Source organism: Talpa occidentalis, unplaced genomic scaffold (genome assembly GCF_014898055.3).
Source record: "Talpa occidentalis isolate TD23 unplaced genomic scaffold, MPIMG_talOcc4v2.1 talOcc4.4, whole genome shotgun sequence".
Lineage (NCBI taxonomy): Eukaryota > Metazoa > Chordata > Mammalia > Eulipotyphla > Talpidae > Talpa > Talpa occidentalis.
This window is the reverse complement of record NW_023604295.1, coordinates 102735818-102757629: the sequence shown is the minus strand read 5'-3', so window position 1 is coordinate 102757629 and position 21812 is coordinate 102735818. Positions and strand designations below refer to the sequence as shown.

General features: G+C 49.9%; 1 protein-coding gene across 3 annotated transcripts in view; it reads right to left on the bottom strand.

Moving 5' to 3' along the window:
* The window catches only part of RAB6B (RAB6B, member RAS oncogene family), a 61131-nt gene extending 42535 nt beyond the window's left edge, over positions 1–18596 (bottom strand). For 2 of the 3 annotated variants that reach the window (XR_008553960.1, XM_037525970.2), the window contains exon 1: positions 18139–18596. Coding sequence is in view for 1 of the 3 variants with exons in the window: in XM_037525970.2 (XP_037381867.1) it covers positions 18139–18208 (70 nt within the window). In the remaining 2 variants the exon portion in view is untranslated. Of the gene's footprint in view, positions 1–10711; positions 11183–18138 lie in introns of those variants that run through there. The other variant, XM_054700816.1, reaches the window with a different exon arrangement.
* Between the last annotated feature and the right edge of the window lie 3216 nt (positions 18597–21812).

The window sequence follows — 21812 nt, the reverse complement described above, 5'->3', positions numbered from 1 at the left end:
GACACCAGTTCCATCTGTCCGATCCTCATTTCCTTTTGTTCTGTTTTCACAAAACAGAAATCCAGTCCATCGTTCCTGCAAGGTAGACAAGACTAGGGGATGAGCACGGGGGCCAGGTCCCCCCTCCGCACCACACCCTGCCTCAGTAAGGCAACTCTAGACCAAGTCTTTGACAGCTCCTACCTGAGCCCTGAGGGGCCGGCTGGCTCACCGTAGGCTAAATGAGGAAACACGTGAAAATCCCATTTCAAACCATCCCCCAAAAGACTCAGACAGTAATTAAGAAATATGCAGAGCTCTTCATTGGACACTTTAATTAAGTGTGTTAACTCCCTCTGCCAGAGGATGCTCAGCCACCTGGGCCTCATCGAGGGACCCAGAGATGGAACTGTGGAGAGAGGAGGAAAGGAAGATCAAGGGAGGGGATGGCAGGACAGATGAGGGGGCTGGGTCTGGCCTGGCCTTCTGCGGCTCCTGTGGGAGGCTGGTCCATTCTTGATCCGCTTGCTTCCCCACTGTTCTTCACCTGCCACATCCCTACCCAAACCTGGTGTCTGGAGGGAAGCCTGCTTAAAGTCAGGGGCAACAGGGTGTGATCCATTCCCTGCCACCCATGCCCTGCCTGCTGGAAAAGGAGAAGCCAGTAGGGACAGGAGGAACTTCTGGCCTCTTATCTGCCCCTGCCTGGCTGTGGACCTTGAAACCTTTGCATCCACTATGGCATTTCAGCTTCTCCACTAGTGTAAGAAGTAACAGGATGCATGAGTTCTAAAGAACTGCAACCTCATAACAGTTCATGCTTAAAGCAAAGTAGAGTAAAGGTCCTTGCAATCCAGGAAATCTAAGGTTCCAAGTGGAGAAGTAACCCTAGCATCCAAGAGCCCCCGGGTACTCCCAGGCTGACTGGTGCTCCATGCCATTCTTTCCTCCTAAACACTTTCAGCTGTGGCCTACTGGGGCTCTACAAAGTGACCAGAACTGTGGCCTGAGAGGTTCAGCCTCAGTTTCCCCTCTCCTGTACGAATGCCCTGGCACACCGGCTTCCTTCCCTGGAGGTTCTACTTTCAGCAGAAAGAGAAGAGTTGCAGGTTAAGGTTAACAGGGAGACAGCAGGGATGAGTGCCCAGGCGACTCTCTGGTTGCCTTGGGGGAGGGCTGGACCACCTCTCCTACCTGGTGCAAGTTACCCTCACCTCTGTTTCCTTCTTTTTCTCTCCAACTTCTCTTCAATTTCCAAAGCCCCCAGTCTAGCCTGCACTCTGGACCTGTCCTCATCTCTTCTCTTGCCCTGAAACCGATGAGCTTTCAGGACACTACAAATCATCCTTCGTTAACCTACACCAGGAGCTTCTAACATAGAGTCCACATCTGACTGGGGATTTCTTTTTCCCCAGCCCAGAGTTGATCCTCAGGGCCCTGGGCAATACCAATGTCCCTGCCTATGACAGCCAAGTCTGCTGTGAGCACGAACAACTATGGGTACACTTCCACTAGATGTGCCCCCTGCTCTGATGCCTAGAAGCAGTGGAGCCAAGAGTTTAACCCAAGACCACCCAACTTCCAAGTCCAGGGATCTGTGAGGAATCCTTGAGCCAGAGGCATCCCGAGTTCAAGACCGAGAAGTGATCTAGAGCCCCAATTTCTAACCTCTCTCATCTGAAGCCTGGAGAACACCAGATGGGGTTGAAGGGAGGGGCAGGCGCAAAACTCCGGGCAATCAATTAATTGAAAAAAATAAGTTTCTCCCCCCAAGAGAAACATACCAAAGAAAGAGGACATCAGATTGTTAAAGACTTAGGAAAAAGGCCTGTAAAAAAACACATGGCATGCTGACCTGAAGGAGGCTGCACTGTAGGTTGTCTTCTCCAGGTCCCACAGAGGGGCTGCACGTCGGGACTTAAATGTTTCCTACAGAAATGCTATAGATGGCTGGTTTGGGGGCCAGAGTCTGGAGAAGGTGCCCAGCACCAGACAGCAGTTTCCACTAACTAGACGGTGAGCTGCTCACTGGCCAGGAGCAGTCCTAGCAAGAGCCTAACACAGGAGAAGTAATCAGACCTTGATAAAAGAACAAAGAATGAAGGGGAATTACAAAACCAACGAATGAAGAAACTTACCTGCCAATATGCATCTCAGTCCAGCCACTCACTAGGCTGAGGTCATTATTCCAATGAGGTCAGGCCACCTGGTCTTTAAGGTCTACTTCCCCGTTGATGTTTTCTAGGCTAATGACAACACTGACTTAGGCCGAAGTATGGCTGGATGAAGTACCAAGAGAGGGGTTCCTTTCCTGCTGTATGCTGAGTTCCTCTGACCCTTGGCCTTGCTAACCTTCAAACATTCCCTCCCGAAACCATTCAGCCTGGGGCACTGAGAGCCCAAGGAAGGGCTATGATGTGGCTAACTGCTCTGATGGGAGGGTGAGGGGCAATAGTCTAGGGAGGGTGAGCTGGCACAGAGACGGAGGCTGTGCTATCTGGCATGTGACTGCAGTGTACAAGGCATACTTGCACTAATTTGATTGCATGGGTAAATGCCCTGCTTCTTCCCCCAAAAAGGATTATTGGTGACTTATGAAAATACAATTTGAAAATGGAACTGCTTAAAATAATAGCTACCTATCTCTGCAATATTAAATTGCCTCCTAATCCCTTTGAGTAATCCTATGTTTGGGGAGTTACAAAGCCATCCACCCCGATGCAGAAGCCTCTCTTGCAGCTATGTTATAGGCACATGACCTAAGTTTCTCCCACCAGATGCCCAATAAGACTCCATCATGGATGACTGGCATCTCGGGAGGAACAGGGTGCCTCTAGATTCTGCAAGTGGAGGCAGTCACAATGTAGATTTCAGCATCAGCTCTTGCCAGTTCCTAACACAGGAACCTGTCTCCACCTGGACCAGGCCTGATGTGACTTAGGCTGCTGCTCCCCGGGCCTGGTCCTTTGAGCCTATCTGAGACTCTGAACTCCCTAATCATTGCTCTAATACATCACTGTCTACATAAATCAGCTGGAGAGCAAGAGTAGGTTTCTTTTGTTTGTAGCTAAGAATTCTGAGAGTAATATAAGGCAAAGGACAAGTAAGCTAAAAAGAGAAGGCTGGAGCAAAAAGTTTGTTCACAGAAATACATCATGTAGCATCTTCCCTGAAGTCAGACTGAAAAATTGCCTGAGCTCTCTGGCAGTCAAAGTAAAGGGGGAAAAAAACAATACTATACCAGGAAACAAATGACCAAAAAAGATTCACAGTATTCATGAGCTAAAACCAAACCAGAGCTCTTCCGTAAGAATTTTTTGTAAGAATTGTTCCAGAAGAAACCATATGGTTACTGAAAGAGCAAATTTACATGTTTATATAATCAAGTGGATGAACATCACTGATGAAAACCAAGCATGCTCACTAGACCAGCACCCCCTGCCCAAGTGAGTGTTCACAGTCATGGGCCCAGACTGGAGTCCCTTACAAACAGATGACTGAATGAAAAAACAAGGACCCAAGATTCAGCTACTGGGGAAGCTGGAATAAAAGGGACAAGATTCATCTTCTCACCTGAAACAACCAAAAGTCAAATAAAATACACGATTTTCAAGACACTGGGCATGAAGTACAGTAAACCCTGAGAGACATGAAACAAATGAGGTAAGTCACATACCTGCCCCACATTGCTGCCTTGAGAAAATTTCAGGGATCAGCAAAGGGAGGGGGGAGCTAGATGGAACCTGGAGGCCTCCTGAGTTGAGGAGACAGAGCAGAAGAGTCCAGAGAAAACAAGGGAGCTAGAGTTTATAAGACACTGAGGAGGAAGCTGCAGAGAGAGAGAACTCCAGAGGTCTGCCTAGGGGTTCCCTCAAGTCTGCACTTGAGGACTGATCAGCAAATACAATCAATCTCCTACAGTACCTCTACTTAACACTGAGGAAAGAGCACCAAAATGGATCCAAGGAAACAGTGTATGGCTTAGACAGTGACTGTTGCCCCAGAGGAGTGGAGAGCCTCAATCTTCAGGGGATAGTGGGAGAGGACCCAGAGGTTTATGCCTCAATAGAGGGTAATAATTAGCCTCATACTCAGCACCACTCTGGTTCCAACTAGCAAATCTGAATAACACTGATAGGAACACAGGCATACCTAGATGTACTGTACTTCACAGATACTGCATTTTTTATAAGAACTTTCACTAGCAAAAAGATTATGATTTTCTGCTAAAAGCTCAGATGATGGTTAGTATTTTTAAGCAATAAAGTATTTTATAGCTAAGGTCTGTACATTGGTTTTTAAGCTGTAATTAAGCACACTTTAGAGACTATAATATAGTATAAACATAACATATGTTCTGGAATACAAAAATATTGTGTGACTTGATTTATTGTGATATTCGCTTTATGTGGTGATCTGGAATCAAATCTGCAATATCTCTAAAGTGTGCCTACACACAATCTACACAATATATAACATGACAAAATTCACAATGTCTAGCATCCAATAAAAAAATTACTAAGTGTGCAAAGAAGCAATGAAACAGATCCCTAATGATAAGGAAAAAACCTAATTAATCAAATTAAAACTGACACAGATTTTAGATTTAGCAACAAAAATAAGAAAAAGTTATTATGTATGCATTTCATATGTTCAGAAAGTTAAACAGAGATGTAGAAGACATTTTTTAAAAGATACAAATCAAATTTACAGAGGTAAAAATTATAATGTGTGAAGTAAAAAGTACATTGGATGGGATTAGTCCCAGAAGAAATGATCAATGAACTTGAAGACATAGTGAGATCTAAAAAAAAAAAAAACCACACACAGTGGAAAAAAGAATAAAAATAAATGATCAGAACACCACTGAGCTATGAGATAACATCAAGCGGCCAAACACCCTCAAAAGGATGTAGGTTTGAGGGGATTAATGACAGAAAAAATATCTGAAGAAAAAACTACTGAAAATATACCAAATTTGAGGAAAAAACTACAAATCCACAAATCCAAAACATGTAACAAACCCTAAGGAAAGGAAACATAAAAGAAACATATCATAATCAAATGGAACAGAATCAGTGCCAAAATGAAAACTGTAAAGAGAACAATTTCTCCTCAAAAACAATCCAAGTAGACAATGGAGAAATATACGTAAAATACTGAAAGGAAAAAACTTTTAACCTAGAATTCTACAACTTTCATATATATATATACTATATAACATCTTTCAAAAACAAAAATGAAATAAAGATATCTCAAGCATATAAAAGGCAGCAGAATTCATCCCCACTAGACCTTCACGAAGCTGCCCGCAGCCTCTGCAGGGCCGGTTTGATCCCTGCCCTCCGGTGAGGGTCCCACATGGCGTGTAGACCTCTCCTGCCACCCGCTGCTCCCCTCAGCAGTGTATTTTGTCGGTCTACCTGTTCTGTTCCCCGCTCTGGCTCTGGTGAATTCTCTCACCCTCCCGTACTTCTGACTGTACCCAGTGCTTGTATAAATAAATAAATCTTAAAAAAAAAAAAAAAAAAAACTATGCAAACCAGAAGAAAATGAAGTGACATCTTTGAAGTACTAAAAGAAAAATTTTGTCAACTCAATTCTATACCCAGCAAAAATCTTTTTAAAATGAAGGTGAAATAAAGATAATCAAATGTTGAGGAAATTCTTTGCTAGTAAACCTTCAATACAAGAATGACAGTACTTTGGGCAGAAGAACAGCACACTCACACTCACATCACACACATGGATCTTAGTTACTGTGTGATCCTGGGCTAGTTACTATCATCTCTGAAGTTCAGTTTCCTCATAGGTACAATAGGGGACAGACTTCACAGAAGTGCTGCGGATTCCGAGAACAGTAAAAAGTTAACATTCCAAATGAAATGCATATGAGGTCTTTGAAGTGTTCTTACAACTTCCTTTTTGCCTAAAATTATACAAGATTCAAAAGGTAAAAGGAAAAAAGAAATAAGATTTTTTAAAATTATGCACACACGTACATGGCTTCATTTACCTTCAAATTCTGGGCACATTTGGGAAATGGCTTGTTCTGATTAATTAAACACAACCAATCAATATGACATTTTCCTAAGGAACTAAAATATAATTACTCTTGGTATCAACCTGGCCTTTGCAGAGAACTAGGACCTAGCTGGGCACTGGGAAACCACTGTGAGTCCTTCTAATCACAGGCTGGGAACTGGAACAAGCCTAAGAGCAGCTTAATTGGCAGACATCATGAATAATCACCTTGTGTGCACACGCACTGAGATGTGTGTGAATGTGTGTGCGCACACACACACACATGCTCCAATCAGCAGATACCAAAGTCCCTGGCGTGTGGGGGAATTCTGCAATTCCTCTGGTGTTTTAGCTGTAGAACTAAGAACCTTACAAGGATGATGTCTTCAGGGCTTCTTGGAAACCATCTGAGATCTGACCACAGTTTGTGTGACGGCAGAGCTACTCACACTCATACTCAGTCTACACAGTGTCTGGATCCTCAGGGACAGAGCTTCCCTGATTGTTCTGGGGCTCAGACAAACTACACATGCCAATCACCAATTATTACCACATGTCTGCCATGCATGGTGCTATGGAGAATTAATTCATAGTGAGGGCATGTATGTGTGAAAGGAGGAGGCACATGCTAAATTCCCACCACCAGCTGATGTTTTGACAAGGCTGGTGTTAATGCAATTTGGAGTTTATTTAACTGATAGGAACTCTTGGCCCATCCACAGCGTGGAATTTGGCATAGTATAAACATGTTCAAGATTATCCTTTTCTTCCCAAGGCAAATTGCTTGTGGCACTGGTGGTAAAAGCCTCACTAAGATAGAGAGGGAAGGGGGGAGGCAGTGAGAATGGGTAGACAGAGTTGAAGGGCATAGTTTGTGCTTCCAATGATCTCATCTGGGATTCAGTCAGGGGGCCCTGTGACAATGGATCCACAGACCCCCCCATCCATGGGGCACAGCTGTGGCCTGGCCATGAGACCAGGCCTGCACAGACAGGTGGAAGGTGCCTCTAGGCCACAGTCTGTCATAGAAGGGCAACTTTCCAGGTGCCACTCCCTCTCAGAGGAACTCTGGGCTAGACAGGATGGGGGCAGACTCAGAGGTCTCCATAAGCATAGGAAGTTGTTTTCCTCCTTCTGTTGGTCCCACAACTCTTCCTGCCCTTGCACACAGCCTGATCATTGCTGTTCACATTGCTCTTTGCCAAGGAGAAGGTGGGTGTAGTCCCTGCCTTTGCACCTTGAGAGCCAGCTGGTGAGGGAGGAGTGGATGTACAAACCTTCCCATCCAGTCAAGACAAAAAGCATCCTCCTGCCCACAGGATGAACTCAAGGTCATGTTAAGGATTCACTTGGAGAGTAGGGATGCCTTCTAGGTGAGGTTAAGAGATGAGTACCATTGTTTCTGGGGTGGAAAAGGCACTCCAGATCTCTAGGATTTTTGGCCTAGCAGGGCATATAGGGCCACAGAGACAACTGCTGGTCAGGCACTGGGATGGACAGAGAGCCAGGATGCTGGGAGAGAGCAAAGGGAAATGGTTAACACCCAGGTCTATCCTGGAACTGGATGCCTGGGTACAAAGGAGATGACAACCACATGCTCCAGGTCCCTAAAGAGCCCTTCTCAAGAGCAGCACCATGAATGCTGCAAGCCACTGAGGACACTCAAGTTTATCTTGTCCACACACTTCACTGAGCTGAGATGTGAGGTCAGAGAAGAGGGGTCATTTGCCTAGGATGACACAGTACCAGAGCCACGGCCACATAGTGCAGAGCCTAGCGGTCCACCTCAGGTTTCCATAAGCCCTTAAGGCCTACTGAAGCATGCCCAAGAGGGGAGGATTCTGATTCCTGAAGCCCCAGTGGAAATATGCAAGGGACATGCCAAGGAGCAGCAGACAGTAGGCTGCACCACAGTTCAGAAGCTTGGCTTCCAGAGGGATCACAGATCTAAGTCACGTCAGGCAGGCACCTAGAAAACTGTCTATCCAGCTTTGCAAGTGGCAGAGGAAAAATGAGGCACAGGTAGGTTTGTTCAAGGCTCAGGGAAAGAGCAGTGGCAGAGCAAGACCCAGGGTACAATTCCAGTGGTTCCCTCTTGCCTGTTTTCAGTGACCTCAGGCAGCAGCTCAACTGGGGCGGGTCACAGTTCCCCTGGGAGCTCCAACTCCTGGTATGCACATTGAGGGCACCTCAGTGGTATACCCTCATCAAGAATCTTCACCCTGTCTGTTTTCAGTTATCTGTTGCTGCATAACAAACACCACAAACTTAGTGGCTAAAACAATATCCATGTATTATCTCTCAGTTTCTCTGTGTGCTCAGTCAGGGCCTCACAGGCTGCACTCATGGTTTCAGCAAGGCTGTGCTCCTTTCTGGAATTCAGGGTGTCCTCTCCAAAGCTCCTATGATTGTTAACAGAATTCAGTTCTTTGTGGCTGGAGGACTGAGTTCCACACTTGGGAGTGCAGGGGTACTGCTGGCCAAGGGCTGCTCTTATTTCCCAGAGACCACAGTTCCTTGCCACATGAGCCCCTTACAGGCCCCTTCACTTCCTCAAGGCCAGCAAGAAAAATCTTCTAAAGAAACAATCAGGAATGTCTGCCAATTACCTGTTGGCTATATTCTGTTGGCTGGAAGCAAGTCTCAGATTCCAGCTGCTCTCAAGGGGAGGAGACCATGCAAGGGTGTGACTCATTCACACATCCATATACGTCCACCACAGCATCTCGCATTCACAGGTTCCCAAGAATGCCACTTCCTCTCCTATGGAGGTGAAGTGGCTTTTCCCTGCCACAGAGCCTCATAGGCCTCTCTGCTTTAAGACTGATGCTACTAGGTGCCCTAGACATAGGCTGTGGGTGGGCAGGGGCTGAGGTCTGCCATGTCTACTTCATCACGTGTTTGTACTCATATCCAGCCTTTCCCAAGCTCAGGTGGATGTTATGGGCTGAGACCTCTGTCCAGACCAGAACTTGGACTGAGAGTGGCCCCTTTGTTTCATGATAGAGGTAAGAGAGGAGCTTTTGTTCCAACATCTGGGGTTCTACCTGCTTCTAATGTAGGTGGGAGAGACCCAGGATAGGTGGGTTAGCCCCTCCTGCTTGGCTGGGTTGGATGGCATCAGTCGTCACAGCAGTCCCCACAAATACAGAATCACCCCATCACTTTCCATGCTGCAATCAGCGTCAATGTTGCCATGGAAGCTCCAGCCTTTAATTTTGAGTGTCAGAAGTCTGGGGTGGGCAGCACCACTACCGAAAGCTGCATATCACCCTGCAGGCCCAAGGCCCCAGCACATGGCCAACAAGCCCCGTGACTTGGACATGAACAGGCTGCCCTCTCTGGGCTAGGGCTGGATTCAGGACGGCAGATCCTGCCTCCATGCAGTTCCTTAGCTCTCACGCCTTCGTTTTCTGTGCGGTCAGGGTGAAGGATTCTCCTAGTCTACACACTGCTGGCCTCCCTCAAATCCTGAGGACCCCTGACCTTGTTGGGGAGCTGGAAGCTGGCAGAGAAAAACAATGGAATTCATGGGAGAAAGCAAAGGAATGAGCCTAGTATCTACCGGAGAAGGAAAACAGAAAGGGAGGGAGAAGAAATACACACGCGGGGACTCATACCGAATGACCAGAGGACCAGGGGCTCACACCTAATGACCGGAGGGCCATGGGGGCTCACATATCTTATGATCTGCTTCTTGACAGGTAGTAATCGTGCCCTGAGCAGGTAGGCAGCAGAGGGGAACAGTCTGGAAGGGCCACCAGCTCCTTCGAGCAGTCCCTTCTCAGAACAGAAGCAACTGTGGAGGCAGAAAGGACAGGAGAGCTCAAGGTGCCTGTCTGGGTAAAACTGAGTACAGTGTGGCCTTGTAGGGCTGCACAAAAATCCCTCCCCTATAATCCTATATTATTACTGAGGCCTGACTCGACAGAGAAAGATTCAAGAAAATAAACATTCCCAGACAGACAGAAATTCAGAGCCAAAAGGAAGCTTAAGCTTACTCCTTTCATAAACACTCTAAATTCCATATCCTGGGTGATTCCAAAGTGACCAAAGTGGCTGAAGGGGCCTGGATTTCCTGCTTCTTACTGGGCCATACCCCACCTTCGTCTTCCGGCCAGGAAGCCGGAGACCTGTGTGCTCTTCCTGGCCCTCTCTGGCAGCTCTCCGGGTCTTGCACTCTGTAAAAGCCTTCACCTTGCAGAGCCTTGCTTTCTTCATCTATAAAATGGGGTCAGCAGCCATATCTGTCGGATCACAAGGTGTGTGCCCTGCAGCTCACTAACATAAAAAATGACCCATCAATGGTTCTCAAAAAGTCACGCCCCTATTTCATATAGCACAAGGGGGAAGGGGATGCTGTCACTATTACATTAACAAAATTACTTATCACTTGAGCATTTACCATGTGCCACTCGTGGATGTACCTGACTTCATGAAACCTTAATAAGGTAATTAACCCTAGTGTCTGGGTGAGGAAAATGAGCACAGTGTAGTGCTGGTACTGCCCAACACCTCCATACAGTGTGTGGCAGGGGAAACCAGGACTCAGGAGCACTGAGTCAGGGAAGGGATTGGAGTAGGAGCTGGGGCCAGGTCACCAGCTTGCTTGGTCTGGTGTGGACACTGCCCCTGGTTCTGCTCCTTTTCCAGACTTCCCTGCTTACCACTCATCCACCTGGCTGCAGAAAGAAGTGTTTAGAAGTACCTGGGAGCTGTCACCTCTGTTGTCCTTAGTGTAGGTCCTCTCTGTATGGAATACACTTCCACCATCAGGAAGGGCAGGGCAGCTCTATCCCTGTTGCCTGGCAACCTGGGCCAAGTACATATCAGAACACCCTGGGGGCACACCTGGGCCCAGGTATGTGGGCTAAGAATGCTTCTGAGGGTAAGAGGAGGCAGGCTGCAGAGAACCCTGGCCTGAGGTCACGGCAGTTCTGGAGGGAACAGTTGGTAGAGCTATGACCCCACACTCTCAGCCAGTCATGCAGCCGCTCCAAGCCCTCTAGCCAGCAGCATACCAGCTCCCAGAGAGGTGTCAGGAAGATACAAGCACCCCGGAGGAGCCTCAAGAATCACAGGATATTGGAACCTGGAGGATTAGCTCCCTTCCATAAGGGAGGGCAGGCTGAGCCTGGACCCCTTCCTGTTCATCCAACTCTCCAAGCCCCTAGTTAAAAGGATTTATTTTTATTTTTTTAAAATAAATTTTAATTTATTTATGCATACAAAAACTGGGGTTTCTTTTCAGCTGTTGATATGACACAGATACTCTCCAGCTGAGGATCCTCTATCAGATCCCAAATTTCCTCCCAAAGTCCCGACTTCTGTGACTTACCCTCACCTCATCTCTTGTCACAGGGAGAAAATGAGCCAGTTATCCCAACACCCTTTCTCTGGGGAAGCCATCAGGGCAAGAAGCCCCTTTGCTCTTGCAAGAATGCTGTGGTTCTGGCAGGATGAACACACTACCCTCTCCCTCCCTCCCAGCCCAATCCCCTGCTAGGGTTCTGAGCTGCCATTCTTCGGCTACATTTCCTGGATTGACCTTCATATAAAGCCTCTTTTCTCCCTTCCAGACTGAGGTATCATCCGGTTTTCGGTCTGCTCCTTGGGCAAGTCACCACCTGGGAACAAGTGATGCCTGGCCCAGGACATGTGGCCGAGTCACTTGGGCTCCCACTGTCCTTGTTACCAAGAGACCAGGCTAAACGTGCATTTCTTTTAAAAATAAACCATTAAAATGATAAAGTAGTCATAGCAATGAAACTTTACCATTCAGAAAGATTCCACTTAGTTTAGGGCAAAAGTTATGAAAATTAAATAAAGGGAACTAGACATTTCAAGCTCCAAGATACAGTGAAGCGCCTCTGAGAGGTGAGGCCAAATTTGGAGTTGTCAATCTCCAGCTTTTCCTTCCCTGTTCCAGGAAGCAGACACTGGCAGTGCCCTCAGGGCTTAAGTCCCCAGGCCCTGCCTGGGGCCCACTTCCCGACAGCCAGTCTTTTGGGATCTAACAAAAGCTGCCCATCTTAGGGCGTGTCTGGTGCTTCTCCCTGGCAACCTCCACCCAGAGTGCCCCATCTTCCCTTCTCCGTGGTAAGAAATACAAAAGGATGACATGAGGACAATGAAAAAAAAAAATGCCCAGCATGGTTCTTCTGGTAGTCCAGCCTGTTTACGGACCTCTCGAACCTCTCGCTATGTAACCTAACCTTTTCTCACCTTCCTCAATGGTTCTGTTCAACAGTTTCTTTATTTATGTAATGGATCAGTCAGTCTTACGAATTTAGTGGTTCATTCATTCAGGAACAGTAGGAGACCCAGGGTGGGGAGGACAGGGTGCATCCTGGGGGGGTCACAGATGGCAACACTGTCAGGGCAACATCTATAAGGATAAATATTCATGGACTGATTTTCAGGATATAATAAATAACAAAAGGACAAAGAGGTTATTTTGTTATATTTTAATGGGATTCATTATAATTTGGGGGCTGAAGTGATAATGATAATAGGATCACGCACAAGATGGTAATTACTATTGCATCTGCACAGCCAGAACATATTCTACTGGCTTCTTTCTTTCTTTTTCTTTTTTTTTTCCTGTTAAGTTCTCCTGTCTCTTATCAGCATTGTGGATGTCACTTCTCTTTTAAACCAAGTATAGGTTAATTCTCATCTTGGTGTCTGTCTGTCTTCCTGCCTCTCCCTCACCTCACACACATCTCTTTAAATAAATAAAGGTTCTGGATCTGTGCCCAATATCCCAGGTTCCCTCTCCCAATCCAGCCACTGAGGCAGGCAAGAAACTGGAATAAGAGAAAGCAAGATGGAGCGTAGAGGCCCAGGGCAATGTGGTGATTTAGACCAGGTCGCAAAGCGAGCTCTGTCGGCACTGGGTTTGGAAGGGTGTCCTTCCTTTCCACCTCTGCTCTGACCCGAGTGGGTGGTGTGCGGAAGGAAGAAATGCAGGCTCTGAGAGATGGACTGACCAAGTGCACCTGTGAGCTGGGCAAGACCAAGGCTAAACGAGCCCGTTGTCTGTAAGAGTCTTGAGCTGCTGCTGGTAAAATTTGTTTTCAGGCTTCAGAAAGCAGCAGGTGTCAGGATTTCAAAGCTGCCTTGACCCTTTCACTTTTAATCAACTGATGTTCCATCAGCAAATCCTGAAGAGTGAGGATAATCTCATCATTTTCAAATCAAGATATTAATGAGCACAAATCTGCAGACAGGGAGGGGAGAAAGATGACTAAGACCTAGTCCTCTTAAGGTGCTTAAATTTTCCTTAAGGGGCTTAAAATTCAGTTATGGTTTTTGTATCTAAAGAAGTTAATAAAATTTAAAAATCCTGAGTAAGACAACTAAGAGGTCATGGAGCAGCATGTGACTATTTTTTTTTTAAATGCTCAAAAACAAAGCTATGCCACCGAGGGGGTCTGAGAGGTGAAGGGAAGGAGAACACCCTGGGATGGGTTTCAGGCACAACATCCAGGCTGGCAAACAGGTCCCTGGGTGGTTGTGGCGGGTGGGAGGGAGGAGGTCAGACTGGCCAGACCAGGGGCAGGAAGGTGAGCCCTCCAGACAGTGGGGGCCCTTGGGGAATGGGATGAAAGTGCGGGGGGAAGTCCCTACCATGCACTAGCAAGAAAGGACATTGAAAGTCACCATCGGGCCTCCCCGGTGGCGCAGCGGTTGAGCGCTGGGTTGTGAAGCTGCCCGCAGCCTCTGCAGCATGGGTTCGATCCCTGGCTGCTCCCCGGCCACTGGCAGAGGGTCCCGCATGGCGCGCAGACCTCTCCTGCCGCCCGCTGCTCCCCTCAACAGTGTACTTCGGTCCTTCTGCCTGCTCTGCTCCCCGCTCTGGCTCTGGTGAATTCTCTCACCCTCCCGCGCTTCTGACTGTACCCAGTGCTTGTAGAAATAAATAAATAAATCACCATCATCCTCCACCACCCCTCCCCACATACTTTTTCTCCAGAGGAGGCAGAAAACACAGCTGTCTAGAGGGGCTTTGCAAGACTACTTCCTGCATTCAACCCAAAGACAAGGCGTACTAGCCTGCTGCCTAGAGAAGCCACTCCTCTTTAGAAACCACCTCTGACACCTGCCCCCAAAAGGTGGATCAGACGCCCCGCTATCTATGTGCTTGGACAGCAGTTGTTCTTCCCTTGCCACAGCTCCTGTAGACCTTTCCCGTAATTATATCCACAGATGTCCACGCTCCCTCGTGGGTCATAAGTTCCACCAGGGCAGGGGTAGACTCAGCGATCTGATTAAACAGACAGATGCTCACAGGAGCAGGGCAGGATGGGAGGGAAGGAGAACGTGAACAGTGACTAAATGACACAGGCAGCGGCCCGCAGGGTCACTGCCCAGCACAAGTGTGGGCATGCAATTCACAGGGTGCAGCACCGCAGAGGGCGGGACAGGGGCCTGGCTGGGCTGAGCGGGAAGCTGGCCTGCTGGCCTCAGCCTGGGAAGGCAGCCCCAACTTATGTCCATCAGTCTTCCTGCTCAGCTGAAGGAGTCTCAGGGAAGGGAGATTAGAAGCCAGAGGGCCTCCCCGGTGGCGCAGCGATTGAGCGCTGGGTTGAAAAGCTGCCAGCAGCCTCTGCAGCGCCAGTTCGATCCCCGGCCGCTGGGCGAGGGTCCCACATGGCGCGCAGACCTCTCCTGCCGCCCACTGCTCCCCTCAACAGTGTACTTTGGTCCTTCTGCCTGCTCTGCTCCCCACTCTAGCTCTGGTGAATTCTCTCACCCTCCCGCGCTTCTGACTGTATCCAGTGCTTGTATAAATAAATAAATATTAAAAAAAAAAAGAAGAAGAAGAAGCCAGAGCAAGCGCAGGACACATTCCACACCCCTCCTCGCAGCCACACACACGGAGAAGGGTCAGGAGAAGCCCAGTCCCACAGAATGCCACTGGGGCTCAGGAGAAAGACGTGTGCCCTGCAGGCCAGCACTCCCTCCTCAGACACCTGCTCATGGCTGCCCTCTCTGGGTGCTGCCAAGAGCCTCACTCGGGACTGGTGTGCATCACCCCCCTGGCCCCTACTACTGCTGTAAGCCCAGGCCATGGCCACCTAGCCAAGAGAGCCATCTGAGCATGTGCAGGATTTCACAGCCTCTCTACTGCAAGAAACCCCTCATCCTGGCACCATAGCTCTCTCCCCACAACCCTCCCTCTGCCAGGCTGACACTGTCAATCAGCCAGTATTCCCTGGGCTGGAGACAGCAGTCTTTCTGCTTCAGGGAGGAGTGGACTCGCTCATGGGCTGAAGGTGGCTCCTCAAGGCTCTGTACTCAGCATAAGTCCCTGAATTTTTCTGAAGGCCTGATGCCCCCTGGGATTATCTGGCCCACCCAGGGTGTCCTCCTCATCACTGTTTCAGGCCCTATACTACTCTTTGGAACTCAACTGTTCTCATCTGCTGGCCTAGAGAGATGCTATCTCTATGGCAGGCACAGGAAACAAGAAAAGGTCACATCCTCCCCATCCCTTCCTCTGACCCCTTCCCAGGGGATTCAGTTTATGCAGGCTCCATCCAGCTCAGCTGGCCTAAGCCATCCCATGTACAGGTAAGGGACCTTGTAGGTCATACAGGAAGGGGGAGTTAGGGTGGGGGTGAGAGCCAGACCCCAGAGGCACCCTCCACTGCATAGGCTGCAGAGGCTGCTGACACAAAGGACCAATACATGCAAAGCTGCGTGAGGCAAAATGGAAGCAGCAGCTGAGGTGGTAATCCCCCCCCCCCCCACAACCAGGCTCAGGGATGCACATCTTCCCTACCTGAGAGACCCCCAAAGCTCTGTAAAATCCAAGGTAAACAATTCACTAATGCCACAACAATGTGGAAGGAGGCTTTTCAGGGCCTGAGGGCTTCCAATACTCAGTCTCACTGACAGCAGTGCATTTCGTCCCTCAAGACCATGTTCCCAGGGTCCAACCTTGGAACCTAGCCTCCAACCAAGTCATCCAGCATTCCCACCAGCTCACAGCCCAGCCACAGCCTAGCCAGGGAGTGGCAACCCTCATCATTCCTCAGGGAGGGTCCCCAATTTTTGGCTTCCCCAATTCAAGGTCACCTTAATTCCCAATGACAGGTTAGTGACTACAAGCAATTGGATTCTAGCATCAGAAGTGTTAAGAAGTCATAACGGGATGCTGGGCCAGTCCTTCCCTGTCCCTGGGATTCAGACTTCCCATATAACCATAAACGGGCAGGTGGGGACTCCATCTCTCACGTCTTCAGTTCTCACTTCTGTGATTTTAGGAGCCAAGAGGGTTCAGCAGGAGCCTCACCCATCAGGGATTCTGACAGAGCCCAGAGTTTTCACCCAGCCTCACCATAGACATTCTCCTCAACAACCCCCTGGCCCTGTCCCGAAGCATGTTCATCCTTGGAATAAACAAATGCTTTTTTCAGAACCTACCAGGGTTCAGGCCCCTTGAGAAGCACTGAGGAAACATGAAGATTAAGAGACCTGCCCTCAAGCAACCACTTTACAGTGACAGAAAGTAAGGCTGAGAGGCCTCAAAATCTGCTGGAGGCAACACAGGCAGACTCCAACTCCTGGGTCAACTGATCCTTGCAGAGTTCTCCCGGAGGGCTCCAGGCCCAGTAAGACCAGTACTAGGATGGAAAGGCCTTGGAAATTCCTTCTGGCCAGGGAAAAGTTGCTCTGAAAATGGAATCTGCTAAGATCAGAAACCAGAGTCTGGAACACAGGGTCAGCGGGCTGAGTGATCTTGCTCTGGAATGCCTAGCCTGGCCCCAACGCCCATCCCCATGTTACAGCTTGCCCACCCTAACACCTTTCTCTGAGCAGCAGCAGAGACTACCATGTCACCTCCACAGCCTGCACACACACACACCACAGGGGCACTGCTCCTTGTATCCACCAGGTACCCGGGGGATGCCTGTGTCTTGGTCCCTTGAACAGACAGGCACCAAACCAGGTGAGCTGGACTAGATCTCGCTGGAGCTGGGGGCCCTGCTCCCAGGTATCACCTTCACCCAGGCAGAAACCTGGTCATGACTCAGTTTGCCTCTGCAGTTCCCGTGAGAGGTTTCTGGAGAGATGCTCTGAGAGCCACTCCTTCCTACAGGTGTCAGAGGGGTCCGTGGTCTTCCATCTGATCTTCCCACCTTGAGACCAACCTGGGTTTCTGTGATGCTTTTCCCAGGAAGGCAGCTGGGCAGCAAGGAAGCCATTTCTCTACCCCTCCCCCCGCCCCTGGCCGACAGCCACGTTGACCTCCCCTCCCCCAAGAAGGGCGGCTGGTAGGTGGGGGTGGGAAGAATCCTCCGCCAACGCTCTCGGGTGGGGTGCTGGGAAGCCAGGCAGGGCGTGTCACCTGGTCCTTTTCTCTGCCCAGCGCCAGGCAATACGGCCTCTTGGCGAGAGGCGCCCCCCGTACCATCCCCCAAATCTGCCTCGAATTGAGAAACCCTCGCTGTCAGAGCCCAAGCCCCTAGGTCCCCAAAATGCTAACACAAGCCATTGAAGGGGCTGCGGGTCTAGAAGCTTCTGAGCCCGGGCAGACATCAGGCAGGGGAGGTGGGCGCCCTGTTCCCCCATGGCCGGCCTGCACACTCTTTCCAGGGGAGACAGGTGTCGATCTTCCCTCCGCGGCTGTCGGCCCCAGGGTCTGCAAGTGCCGCTAATCACGCGAGGTTCCGGGCAGGGTCCGCCTGGGGACCCCTCTGATGCAGCGAGGCGGGGGGCGGCTAGACGCCCGACCCCCACCGGCGCCCCGCCACCTGCGTGGTCGCCCGCAGCCGGTGCCGCAGTGCGAGCCAGCCCGGAGCCCTCGCCTCGGCCGGCGCCGCGAGGGAGCCGCCGCCCTCCGGCCTCCCCGCCGCGCCCCACCTGCACCCCTAACTCCCACTCCAGATCCCACCCTCTCCCCCACCTCTAACCCCGGCGCCTCCGGCGTCCTCACCCTTGGCCCCTCCCCTGCCCAGCCCCGCCCGAGTCGGCCCCGACCTCCCATCCCCATCCCCATCCTTCCCTTCCACCCGGCTCCCGGGGGCCTCCCCGAGGCGGGGCCCGGGGTCCCAGAGGGGCGAAGGCTCTGGCTGCGGGGGGTCGACTAGGCGCCAAGCCAAGAAAATAAGCGGGGTGACTTACCGCTCTGCTCCCCCAGGAACACCAACTTGAATTTCCTCAGTGGGTTCCCAAAATCTCCCCCTGCGGACATGGTGCTGGCAGCGGGGCCGGGAGAGGAGGAGGAAAGAGAAGGCGCAGGGCGGGGAGCGGAGGCGCGGGGAGGCGGCCGGCGGTGCGGTAGCCGGAGGGGGAAGGGCTGGCTGCGCGCGTCCCTGACTTCCCAGCTGCGGCCCGGCCCGGCCTGCGGCTGCGTGTCCGGCGGCGGCGGCGAGGAGGAGGCGGGCTGGGGCTGGGGCTGGGCTGGGCTGCCGCGGGCGGCGCTAGCTGCGGGGCGCGGGGCGCGCTCTGGACGCCCGAGGCGCGGCGCGGACAGCGAGGCGCGGGCGGAGCGGGCGCAGGGACGGCGCGCGGGGCGGAGGAGCGTCTCCCGAGCCGCGCGCCTCGGCTCCCGCCCCCTCCTCCCCGGCGCCTGCGCTCTGCGCGCTCCCCAACCTCTGATGTCATGCGGGGCCCGCGGCGCTGCGGGGTTGGGGGGCGCCCGCCCGCCCACCGGAGTCCGCACCCGGGTGGGAGCGAACCCCCGCGCCGTGCCTCCGAGAGGCGCCGGCGTCCGGCAGGGCCTCGCGGTCCCCACGGCGGCCCCTCTTCCCCTCTCCTTGGAATCCGCGAAAATGACAGGAAATTGTCAGGGGACATTTGTTTCTGGTCTTTACACCTAGATGCCTCTGTCTGCCTCCCCCTCCCGGGCGCGGGTGCGCAGCTCGGTGTCCGAAAGAGCGGGAAGGAGGGGTGCGGGGGGTGGGGGGGGCCGGGTTGCGGTGAGCCGTGTGGGCACAGACGTGCCGACTGGCTCCGGCGTGGCCCCGGCCGTCCCTCCCCGGTTCTCAGCCCAGATCCCTCTTCCGTGGGGCTGAGGGTGGGGTTCTGAGGTGCCCCTGCACACCTGGCCGGCCACAGAGGAGACACAAGTGATGGGCACGCCTACCAACCGCTCGGACGGATCACTTGGTCCTAAATATGCTGCCTCCAGGAAGAGATGGAGCAATTGATGACCTGAATGCGAGCACGTCCATCTCCAGGACAGCGCTCTGGATGTTTTGACCCTGGGGCCGCCCGGCTGCCACTGCCGCTGTTTGTCCTGGCAGCTAGCTGTATCTGAACAATAGCTCCTGAACGGTAACCTCCCATTCTCTTCTGTGTGCACCTGACCCCACTGAGGCAGCAGAATAACTTGTGAATGAGTGAGAGCAAAGAGCAGATTCGCAGAATTAGGCACTGATTCCAAGACATTGTGAATAACTGACATATTAGGAAGCTGCTTCTTGCTGTCATGACACCACTTGGTCTCTTTTGTGGGCTGTTCAATAAATACTTATTTGTGATTACAGCGCAAATGTTTGGAAACAAGCTCTGAATGTGTGTTTATTTAAAAAGAGAGCCATGAGAAGCAACCTTCACCTTTAGAGATTTCCAGGGGACGTTTGCTCCCCTCTTTCAGACTTACTGGGCTTCTGTGGATGTCTTCCTATCTGTCGTCCCAGTTTGTTTACTAGACTCTCTTCTCTCATTGCTTGTTAAAACAAGAGATTGAATTCCATGAAAATAGCAGCTGAGGCTCCATTATTGGGTCCCAAAGACCAAGCTCAGGGGTTAGTAAATGTTTTTGGAATGTTTGACCTAATGCCTGGAACCTAAATCAGAGCAAATGTTCTATTTCTCGGTCACCTTTGGTTTGGTGCCCCAGGGATGACGCACCTATGTCTGGCACCAAGTTTAGGGTCACCCTGCAAACTCCCACCCCACTTCTGTTTTTCCTGCTAGAAGACTCCCACACCACAGCCCTTCCTGCCTCTATGAGCATTGGCCCCTCCACAAGAAGGCCAGGAGAGTTATTGTCAAGGCACCAAACCTGGCAACATCCTCCAACCTGCCTCTTCTCCTAACACCTGGAGCTGTCTCCCCAAACCCTCCCATCCTGCCAGTGGCAAGACAAAGCCATTGAGGCATGACAGAAAAAGCACGATCTTTCAGGTGTCCTGTACTTTTTCTGATCATCTCTCCCTCCACACACAAGGTGGTATGGCAGTAGGGGAGGGAGATATTATATTGCATGGGGAGGGGCCCTCTACCAGATGCAGCTGGGCTGACTATGGACCAGGATGCCTTACAGGACTGTCAGGATTCTTTCAGTTCAAGTGACAGAAGCCTAACTCCAAGGACTTCAACCACGATGACATGGGTTGATTGGTGTAGCTGGAGCAGATGTTGGCCTACCTCACAGAGTGTAGTCATCGCGCTAATAGCAATCAGAGTCTGCTCGGCGCCATGTCTCTCTCCTACATTTTTTGTCCTAAAATTCTTCCCTTATTTGGGATCTTGGTTGCAACCTGCCCTAGTGCAGGCAGGCTTCTCCAGGGGCACAAAAGGTGACCACCATGACATTGTTCAGCAACCTACTAAACTGAGTTTCTTGGCACATAGCATCTTTGTTTCCATTTTTTTAAATGTTGTAAAACTTCTTGAGTAAGTGCATGTGTAAGCTAAGGGGAAAACCCATCATTAGGAATGCCTTTACTCTCTGGAGAAATCAAATATTACAATACTTTTGAGGTTCTATGGTTTCTTTCATTGCAACTCCTTTCCTACTCCTTCCCCAATGTAGAAGTCCAGAATCTTGGCTTTCTTTGAGTTTTATCAAGTTTGGATTAGTCCTTCAACAATATTTTGTTGTGTTTACATCTGTGCACTTTGTGTAAGCTATCAAATGCTCTCCAATGACTTGCATTTTCTTAATATTCTGTTCCCAGGATTAATCTGTTGATGCACTCAGTTCTTTCATCTGTCTGTGCTAGTTGGTAGTCTACTGTATGCTTCAATTTTTAAATCATTTTCAGTAAAATGTATTCAGTTAAATTTTTTCAGTTGAAATAATTTTAGGCTCATAATGATAACATCTCACATAGCCATAGGATATTAACAAAACCAGGGAATTATCATTCAAAAATGCACCCAATTTCTTTCCACTAGTAGAAATAATGCTGCTATGAATATTCTTTAAGTGCTTCCTTGTGCAACTGAGGAAAATTTTTCTAAGCCATGAGCTGAATAGATAAATTGTAGAATAGAACCAAGTGTATGTTTACTTTTATTCCAAACTGTCTTTCATAGATCGTCCTTAGGTCACGTAGCTCGTCCTTTGGTCACGTAGCTCTGTATCTTCTATATTTTTCATTTTCTTCAAGAAAATCTTGCTTTGCTCAGCCCTTTGCTGCTATATACACTTTTTAAAAATTGAACTGAACTTTAATCTCAAGATCATTGTAGAGTCACAAGCAGTTTTAAGAAATCAGAAGGCCTGTGTATCAAAATGATAACATCTTGCAAAAATATAGCACTATATCACAATCAGGATCTTATAATATTGTTACAGAATATTTTACCACTACAAAGACCCTCAGATTTCCCTTTATGGCCCACACCCATTTTCCTCCTGCTCCAACCATCTACCCAAACTCTGACAGCCACAGTTCTTTGTTTCAATAATTTTGACATTTCAGGAATGTTATGTATATGGAGTTATATAGTATGCAACATTTTGGAACTGACTTCTTCACTCAACACAGTTTTTTGGAGATTCATCCAGTTTGTTTATGTTGATAGTTGGCTCCCTTTTACTGATGAAAAGTCTGTAGTAT